At 40.5% G+C, this 10,548-nt stretch overlaps 1 protein-coding gene across 1 annotated transcript; it reads left to right on the forward strand.

Annotated features, from left to right (window-relative positions):
* Nucleotides 1-385: 385 nt before the first annotated feature.
* Nucleotides 386-1,816, forward strand: LOC102775533 (40S ribosomal protein S4, X isoform-like). The gene is given in 2 exon segments (XM_015563811.1): nt 386-885; nt 888-1,816. Coding segments are annotated over 2 exon segments (720 nt in total). The 5' UTR covers nt 386-488; the 3' UTR covers nt 1,211-1,816.
* The last annotated feature ends 8,732 nt before the right edge of the window (nt 1,817-10,548 follow it).

Genomic DNA, 10,548 nt, shown 5'->3' on the forward strand with positions numbered 1-10,548 from the left:
CTTTGACAATAATCTGGACGAGAAATGCTGAATCACTTCACCTCTGCACTGTACAACATATCTGAATCCAGAGCCTCCCAACACAGGCCCAAATACCCCAGGTCAAACACTACACCTTACCTTGCATGGAAAGACCTTCCAGGTGATTTTGCTTAATCATTAAAGGAGGCTCTTTCAAAATCAGTATTTTAAATCATCCCTTTGTTTGCTTTTCCCTCCACTCCCCACAAGCTCTCGAGATACTGGAGATGATATTACAAGGTAAGTTTCAGGATGGGTAAAGGGAAGAGAGGTTATTTCAAAATGGAAGGTGAAAATAAAGAATTTATATTACACTTGAGGCTAGTTTTCAGAAAGAACAAGTTGAAAATCTACACACTGAGACACCATTGCTTCGGAGACTGAGGCACGGCGGGTGACTACTTTCTTAAACTTCATTTCGTTTTTACTAGCAAGAAGAGAGTCCTCTTTCTGTGCCTAGGACAGCCATGGCTCGTGGTCCCAAGAAGCATCTGAAGCATGTAGCAGCTCCAAAGCATTGGATGCTGGATAAACTGACTGGGGTATTTGCTCCTCGCCCATCTACCGGTCCCCACAAGCTGAGAGAATGTCTCCCTCTCATCATTTTCCTAAGAATCAGACTTAAGTATGCCCTAACAGGAGATGAAGTAAAGAAGATCTGCATGCAACGGTTCATTGATAAGACAGGAGAGAATTTCCGTCTGGTCTATGACACCAAGGGTTGCTTTGCTGTTCATCGTAGACCTGAGGAGGCCAAGTACAAGCTGTGCAAAGTGCGGAAGATCTTTGTGGGCACAAAGGGAATCCCTCATCTGGTGACCCATGATGCTCGTACCATCTGCTACCCTGATCCCCTCATCAAGGTGACGACACCATTCAGATTGATTTGGAATCTGGCAAAATTACCGGTTTCATCAAGTTTGACACCGGTAACCTGTGTATAATCACCGGAGGTGCCAACCTGGGAAGAATTGGTGTGATCACCAACAGAGAGAAACATCCTGGTTCTTTTGACATAGTTCATGTCAAAGATACCACTGGCAATAGCTTTGCCACCAGGCTCTCTAAAATTTTTGTTATCAGCAAAGGCGACAAACCATGGATTTCCCTCCCCCCTGGAAAGGGTATTTGCCTCACCATTGCTGAAGAGAGAGACAAGAGACTGGCGGCCGAACAGTTGGTGAAATGAGCTGACGTGACATGATTAGAAGAGTCTTTGTACTTAATTAAAGATAATGCAGCATGGGGGGGGGCGAGATGGGGAAAATGGACACTCCCACTAAGATGCTAATAATTCCTGACCTAAATTTCATTCCCTTTTCCTGTGGGACTTAACAGCTAAATGAGTATGACAGTCCTTTACCCTAAAGTCATTCTCACTTCAACCTCTTCCTTTTTTTAGATGCCCGAGTTAGTTCATTGTACTTTTCAGTTTGTAACCAGCTATCTGCTCCTGAAAAGCTCTTACTTAATTTATTAGTTTATTCCCTTTTAGTCACATAGCTGCATGAGCAATTACTCTGATGTATTTTCAGCATATATTTGAATTTGTAGGTTTCTAGCAAAATAAGTAGTTTTGTTTTGACTTTATGTAATGGTAATTAAAATGCAAATATAAATTTTAATAGTTAATGGTAATGTATTAATATTGCTTTATGAAATGTAACAAATACAGCATACCACTGTAGGATGTCAGTAATTGGTGAAACTGATGCCAGGTACATGACAGCTCTGTACTATCTTAAGTTTTCTGTAAATGTAAAATTACTTTAAAAAATAAAGCCTATTAAAAAAAGAAAGAGAAAGAAAATCTAGACACTGATTCCCTTAAAAAGAAATCCCTTGGAATGTTGCTTAACTCAGATTGAAGATTGCTCTTTTAGAGAGATTTTTGTAGATCATGCCTCTGATTAGACAAAATATTTAAGTGGGACCACACATCTGTGTTTCCTAGTTCAGCTAACAGCTGATATTCCTGGTGCCAGCCTTTGACATTCCAAGTTTCCTGGCCCTTCCAATTATTATATTCTGTGATTTGAAAATTCTATAGTAAATGTGAGTGCTTTCTAAAGGTCACAGAGAACCAATAATAATTTTTAACAAAAAGGCTATGTGGCAAAGCAGTGTTCCTCAAAGATGAATGTGGCCATATTGTGTAAGGTGGGCTATGAGGAAAAGAAAGTTGAGAGATCAGTTAGGAAGCTACTATAGTTGACTCTGAGGGAGGTTTCAAGGGCTTGGACTAAGGTGGTAGGAGGAAACCAAGATGATATATCTTCCTTCTTTTTATTTACTACTTCTTTCTCATCAGTAAAACTGTAACTTTATTTAGGAATCCACATCTCAGGAAAGATGACCCCAAGCCAATTACAATAGTCTACTCCTTAACAGTGATTGTTTTAACAACGGGCATGTGACCCAGTTTTGTTTAATGAGATGTGAGAAGTCTGCAAAAGGACATCTAGAGGAGATTTCTTAATTCTGACTAGATGTGCATGAGGAGGTGCCCTCTGCTGTATTTGCACATTGGGGTGTTTCATTGTGATACCCATATCTCTGCTGTTATCTTGTAATCAGAAAGGCAGCTTCCCTGAAGATGGGTAAACAAAAACACAGAACAACCAGGGAGGGTCCTTGATCATATTGTCTAGCCACCCAGCCTCCTGATTTCTGAAGAGACTGAAGAGAGAAATGAGGAAGGCCAGAGGAAAGGAAGGATTTGGAGGCAAATGATGAAACTCTCAGTGTTGTAAATGTTGAATGTGAAAAATAGTGGTGTTTCTATGTGAAAATTGCCAGCACCTAATCAGAGGCATGGAAATAAAGCTCAGGGGTGCTATCAAGGCCCAAAATATCAATATAAAAACTATTTGCAGAAACAAGTATCTGTAAGGAGAAGTGGGGAGGGGAGCATTAGCCATCTCCTCATATCCCACAGCTAACTCCTTTAGGGGAATCTAACATCAAAGGAAAAAATAATGATAAATGACCATCTGCTTAAAGAAAACCCAGAGAGACATACCTCTGCCGACCTTCTCTTAAGGTATAGATATATTTATATTTATAGTCTACTCCCCAAATTCACTGAGAGTGTTGTTTTTTTTTAGACAATTTAAACATCTCTGGGGTTTTTTGTTTGTTTGTTTTGTTTTTAATTTTAAAAGACATTTATTAAAGTTGAAACAATGAAACAAGAAAGGGCTGGGGAAATGAACTGAGGCTGGGCTGCTTTGGCTCACTTAGAAGTCAGAGAAAAGGGGACCTTGGGGACAGGTTCAGGGGTTTGCCTGTGACAACTGCCACTGCTCATGGCTGCCCTTGTTGCAAGTCTCATGGGTGGGGTCCCGTAGAATTTAGAAGATGCATGCCTTGGAGGAAGAAGTGGGGGCACACAGGTGTGTTCCTGGAACCTTTTTTAAAAGTTTTTTTTTAAAAAGATTTTTTTGTTGATTTTTAGAGAGGAAGAGAGAGGGAGAGACATTGATGTGAAAGACAAACATCTATTGGCTACCATCTGCACACCCCTCATTGGGGATCAAGCCCAAAACCTGGGCATGAAACCGGCAACTTTTTAGTGCACAGGACGATGCCCAACGAACTGAGCTACACCTGCCAGGGCTAGACCTTTGTTTTTGTTTTGTTTTTTATTAACTTTTTTTATTGATATCAGAGAAAGGGAGAAGAAGAGATAGAAACATCACTGATGAGAGAGAATCAATAATGGGCTGCCTCCTGCACACCCCACATTGGGGATTGAGCCTGAAGCCTGGGCATGTGCCCTGATGGAAAGTCAAACCATGACCTGGTTCATAGGTCAATGCTCAACCACTGAGCCACACCAGCTGGGCCAGACCTTTTTTTGAGGGGTTTAAATCCTGGGCATTTAAGGGAGGTCTAAGGGGAGGATCTTAACAGAATATTCATCTGCCTTTGGCTAATGTATCAAAATGAGGTTTATTCTTTTAACTTCATCTGTCCTTCAGTGTGGCTGGCAAACGGCACCAAATGAGTTTCTGCTGTCTCCCTGAGTAGGGTGATTTAAGCGATTTACCCTCTGGCTGGGGAGGAGAAGTGCAAACCAAAAAAAGATTTCTTTTTGTTGTTGTTGTTAATCCTCACCTGAGGATACTTTTCCATTGGTTTTTAGAGAGAGTGGAAGGGACGGGGAGAGACTGAGAGAAAGAAACATTAATGTGAGAGAGACACATTGATTGATTGTCTCCCACACTCCCCCCAATTGGGGCCGGGATTGAGCCTGCAACAGAGGTACATGTCCTTGACCAGGATTGAACCTGGGACTCTTCTGTCTGAGGGGCTGACACTCTATCCACTGAGCTAAACCACACAGGGCAAACCATTTACTCTTAACTCTTCCTGGTTTAAGAAAGATAGGATTTACTAGATAGATGCAAACTACTTGGCATCTAGATTTTCTAGATGACTGCAAACTGCTGTTTAACTATTTATTTCCCTATTCCAGTTGTCCTGGTTTACTAGTCTGTCTCATTCCCCACTCAGACTCCATCCCTAAAATCTTTTAGGTGTTGTTACCAGTGAGAGGATGAGACCTCGGGTCTTGTCTTCTTGAAGGAAAGATTTCAATCAAGAGACAAGTGTAGAAAAGCAAGCAAGAATTTATTGACAGCAACAAAAACACACTTAGGCCAGTGAAACAAGGAAGGGCTTAGAAGAAACAACAGGAGAGCCTAGGCTGGGCTGACTTAGATCACTGGGAAGTCAGAGAAAAGGGGGTCTTGGAGACAGGTTCAGGGGGTTAACCCAGGACTAGCTGCCATTGCCCATTGCTCCCCTGGTTGCAAGTCTTATGGGGTCCCTTCGAGTTTAAGAGACATGTAGGGGAAGGGGAAGGGAAAAGGAATGGTATGGGTATACCCCCTGGAGGGAGAGCCTGCAGTGACCTTACTTTTGAGAGGTTCCAAAGGCTGGGTGTTTAGGGGAGGATCAATAGAATATTCATCAGCTTTATGCAGATATACCAAAATAAGATTTATTCTCTTAATTTGTCTGTCCTTGGGTGTTATTGGCAAATGGCGATAATTGGATTCCTGTTATCTGTCTCCCAGAGTAGGGTGATTTAAGCTATTTACCTGCTGTTTGGGGAAGGAGAAGTGCAAACCATTTACTCTTAACGTGTCCTTGGTTTAGGGAAGATAGGATTTATTAGGTGGCCACAAATTGCTGTTTAACTATCTGTCTTAGTTTCCCTATTCCTCTTGTCCTGGAATTTTCCTAGCTTCTTACTATGCTATAACATATTTAGCAGATAGTAGGCACTAAGTAATAAAAATTCCTATTTTTTTTTTCTAAAGTAGCTTTTCTCACCCTAGCTGGTTTGGCTCAGTGGATAGAGTGTTGGCCTGCGGACTGAAGGGTCCCAGGTTCAATTCTCGTCAAGTGCACATACCCCAGTATAGGCTCCTCTTCCGCCCGGGCCCTGGTCAAAGGCATGCAGGAGGCAACCAATTAATGTGTTTCTCTCACATCAATATTTATCTCTGTCCCTCTTTCTTCCACTCTTCATAAAATCAATGTAAAAATATCCTCAGGTGAGGATTAAAATAATAAATAATAATAATAATAATAAAGCAGGTTTTTTCCGACTGTAATCTTGTAAACTGAAAAGGTACTGTCAGACACATTCTGATTGACTAATTTAAAAAAACAAGCAAGACCAGTCTTCCTTTGACTACAGAGGCCAAATATCATTTTAAGAAGCTTCATTTTTTTACTACTGCTTACTATACTGGCCATGGCATTTCTGAGATTGCAAGGGCTGTTGATTATGTTTTGCTGTGAGACTAGCCACATGACATAGTCCAGACCACTGAAGTGATTGCCTGAGTTGTCCCCCTATGAAGTCAGCTGTGCCAGGAGGGTGTCAGTTGTGGAATTCTCACCAGCACATAAATTAGATTTTAAGATGTGAAAGTTATCAATATTTGTTGTAATGTACCCCACAATCACAGAAGGATGCCTCAAGAAGTCGAATTAAAGAGTCACATTTATTGCAATCCGGGACTATGAGGGGCCATTCCCCAAATCTCATAGTAACAAGATGGTCGGAGCTCAAAGGTTATATAGGCAAAAAATCACAGAGCTATTGAGATAACTGTGCTGTCCTTCCCAGGTAAAGGGAAATGTTCTTTCTAAGACCAGTATGACCACAACCCATAGGATATTCACATAACAATCAATAAGGCATTTAATCGAATGGGATGTTTTATATAATTCAGAAAACCAAAATAACCTGTCCATTGTTAAACAAAGCAAATAGGTACCATACTTCATATTGAGCATGGACTTAAATCCTTGCTCCTATTGTTACTCTTGTGCCTGCCCTCCTCTCCCCCAACCTAAGTCCAAATCTATTCCTACACCTCACTCTTCAAAAGAAGGTAGAATATAAAGTCTCCTATCAAAGTATATATTGAATATAAATATAAATCTCTCATTACAGAGAATTTTAGTCAGAGTGACTGAATCTGCGATTGCCAGAATACAAGCTGAAAATGAGCTTTAAGGGTCTTTGAGAAGCCTCTGGTGCTGTGACGAAGTGTCACAAAGTGGGAGCCTGGGCGTCACAACCCATCTGGGGCACACATGTTATTTAAATCCCTAAACACATAAAAGGTGATGAACAGCCTAAGAGGGTTTGCCAACAAATGAACCTTTTACCACGCAGTAGTTACAATAGCCAAAATATTAAAAACCAATTAGAAAATAATCAATGGACACATTTATACAATTATTCTAAGTGAGTCAGTTGACTTGAGATTCTAGCACAGAAAATCTAATTTTTCAGAATAAATAATTACACAAAAATATATTTTAAAAAATTATTGATTAAAGATGGCCGATTGAACAAATGTATTTATCCCCTCCCCCAAATCTCCAGTAAAATAGAAATAAGAGGATTTTAAAAAATTAAAGGAGAGACCCGGCTGGTGTGGTTCACTGAAAGTTCACAGGTTTGATTCCTGGTCAGGGGACATACCTACATTGTGGGTTCAGTCTCAGGTTGGGGTTCATATGGGAGACAACCAATGTTTCTCTCTCACAGCGATGTATCTCTCTCTCTCTCTCTCCCTTCCTCTCCAAAATCAATAAAGACATATTTTTTAAAAAATTAAAAGGAGAAGGAAATAATGATGGCTACAAAACTTTCAAGACTGAATAATAGACCAGTTGGTATCTGACATAGAAAATTGAGGAAGTTAAATCTTAAACCAGCAGATAAGAAAACCAAGGAGTAACTCAATTCCCAGGATAGGCAACCCCAAAAGCCCCCTCCCAAATGCAGTTTAGCCACTGCCTCTCTCCAAAGCAGCAAAAGACTGTGGTTTTCCTCAGCAGAGGATAAGGGGCTTTAAGCCAAGATTAGGCCCCTAAGCAGACTGAGTGGGAATACTATACTGAAAGCTGAGAGATTGAAAAAAAAGCTTTCCATAATGTGCTGTGATTTCCCAGTCCACATTCAGCTTACAGACACTGGCAGCCATGTCCTCTAGGTAGGCAAGTAGATGTTTTCTCCCTAAAGAATTCAAGCAGACCAAGAAAAAAGACCTGAAGGAAATGTTCATATCAATGTCCTAGACTAGAGTAAAGACTGAACTCAACCACCTTCATCTACCTCACAGCATTTTCCACCAGTTTTAAATTATGAGTGAAGGGCAAGGATCTGAAGCAGGCCTCTACCAGAGAACATAAAGACAAAACATACAAAGATGAAAACAAATCAACGGGAGAGGAAACAGAGACTATGCAAGGAAGTAAAAGACCCCCCCCCCCCAAAAAAAGCTGTTAATATCTTCAGAGAAGTAAAAAGATTTTATAAGAATAGGATGGTATAAAAAAGAAAAAAAGAATCACTAGAGAACAATAAAGAATGTTTGGAAATTTAAACTGTGATAATATAATTTAAACACTTAACAGAACTTTCTAGAGAAACTCTGAGGAAATAAAGCCAAAAGACAAAGAAAAGCATAATAGGAAAGAAGAGATAAGACAGAAGATCAATTTAGAATGCCCAATATTCCAATAACTAAGAGTTCCAAAAAGAGAGAATTTAGAAATAATAATGGGGAGGAACTCATAATAAATCAATAATTCAAGATTTCCCAAACCAAGGGACAAAACTGCCAGATTGATAGGGCAAATGTTACCCATACAATGGATTCAAACAGACCAACATATCCCAGTGAAATTTAAGAACCCTGGAGACAGGATAAAAATTCAACAAGCTCTCAAAGAGAAAAAGAATGTGTCATACAAAGGAGTGAGAGTACCAATATTGGAAGGCAGGAGTACAAGAAGGTAATTGTTGTCAAATGGTGGTCGTTGGGGCCAATTCAACACCAATAGGAATATGCAATTGGGGATGCAGCGAAGAAAGACATTTTATTCAGTTCAAACAGCTCAGTTGTGATACAACCAGCTGTGGAGCAGCTCAATAGTGTTACAGCTCAATTATGAAGCAGCTAGGCTGTGGTGCAGCATGGCTTGTGAGGCCCCCTCAGCTAGACAGCTCTGCTCTGCTCTGCTCTGCCTGCTCTGGTTCCTGTTGTGCAAGTCTCCTTTCCTCTTCTTCACTCTGGTAGGGCCAAACATCTTCAGTGCTTTGTCTTGGGTATTTCAGCTCCACAGCCTTCTTTCTTTTGTGAAAAGGGAAGGTGTGCCATCTCAGCGAAAGGGGAGCTGACCTATAGAAACAGAAGTTCCCAGTCCTGATCCATGATTGGTCCATCCTCATGCAGATGAGAACTCCAAATCCTCCAGAATTATTGGTTTTGGTGAATAAAGATACTGATGGGAATATGCTGCACAACTTTGATTGGACTGGGAAAGCCTCAGTCCCATAGGTCAGAATACAATTCCAGGAACTCCTTTATGAAGGCTGGCTCAGATGGCAGGAACACAGTGCAGGTAGTAGTTCAGTGCAGACTTCTCCTTGAAGTGCATTTTGCATGACAGTCTTTGTGCAGAAATGGCTGCTAGGCTCTGGTTTTTGTTGTTGTTTGAAAGAGAGACATATTGATGTGAAAAACATTCATTGGTTGCCCCCCAACAGGGGATAAAACCTGCAACCAGGGTACATGTTCTAACTAGGAATCAAACTGGCAACCTTTCAGTGCACAGGATGATGCTCCAACTGAACCACACAGGCCAGGGCCACCGGAAGTACATCTTAGTTGGTATCTTCTTTCTCAGGGTCTATATTATTAATCCATACAAGAGAGATACTGGTTCTGTCTCTAAAATAATAAAGGAAACAGTAGGTAGAACTCTAAGGATCACTTCGAAGACATCCTAACTCCAAAACATACACTTATAGGACAAGAAACTGCAAGCAAATGATCAATGTTTTGGAGTTGGGTTGAGAGAGAGACTGTAGCAGGGATTTATTTTTAATCCTTGGCTATCAACAACACCACAATCATTCTAGCTAACCTGGACGAGGTATCTCAGTAACCATTTCTTTTCTTTTCTTTTTAAATTAAATCTTTATTGTTCAGATTATTACAGTTGTTCCTCTTCCCCCCCCCCATAGCTCCTCTCCACCCAGTTCCCACCCCACCTTCTACCCTTACTCCTGCCACTGTCCTCATCCATAGGTGTATGACTTTTGTCCAGTCTCTTCCCGCTCCCCCCACACTCCTTCCCCTCTGAGAATTGTCAGCCCACTCCCAATCTGTGTCCCTGATTCTATTATATTCACCAGTTTATTCTGTTCATCAAATTAATTATCTTCTTAAAGGATACCTTTCAGCATTTCATATAATACGGGTTTGGTGGTGATGAACTCCTTTAGCTTTTCCTTATCTGTGAAGCTCTTTATCTGACCTTCAATTCTGAATGATAGCTTTGCTGGATAAAGAAATCTTGGTTGTAGGTTTTTTGCTGCGCATCATTTTGAATATTTCTTGCCACTCCCTTTTGGCCTGCATAGTTTCTGTTGAGAAATCAGCTGACAATCATATGGGTACTCCCTTGTAGGTAACTGACTGTTTTTCTCTTGCTGCTTTTAAGATTCTCTCTTCGTCTTTTGCTCTTGGCATCTTAATTATGATGTGTCTTGGTGTGGTCCTTCTTGTATTCTTTTTGTTTGGGGTTCTCTGCACATCCTGGACTTGTAAGTCTATTTCTTTCACCAGGTAGGGGAAGTTTTCTGTCATTATTTCTTCAAATAGGTTTTCAATATCTTGCTCTCTCTCTTCTTCTGGCACCCCTATAATTCAAATGTTGGTATGCATGAAGTTGTCCAAGAGGCTCCTTACACTATCTTCATATTTTTGGATTCTTTTTTCTTTTTGTTTTTCCAGTTGGGTGTTTTTTGCTTTTTCGTATTTCAAATCTTTGACTTGACTCTTGGTATCCTCTAATCTGCTGTTGGGTTTCTGTATAATATTTTTTATTTCAGTCAATGTATGCTTAATTTCTAGTTGGTCCTTTTTCATATCCTCGAGGGTCTCACTAAATTTATCAGAGGTTTCCAGGAAATTCTTGAAA

Source organism: Myotis davidii, unplaced genomic scaffold (genome assembly GCF_000327345.1).
Source record: "Myotis davidii unplaced genomic scaffold, ASM32734v1 scaffold1619, whole genome shotgun sequence".
Classification (NCBI taxonomy): Eukaryota; Metazoa; Chordata; class Mammalia; order Chiroptera; family Vespertilionidae; genus Myotis; species Myotis davidii.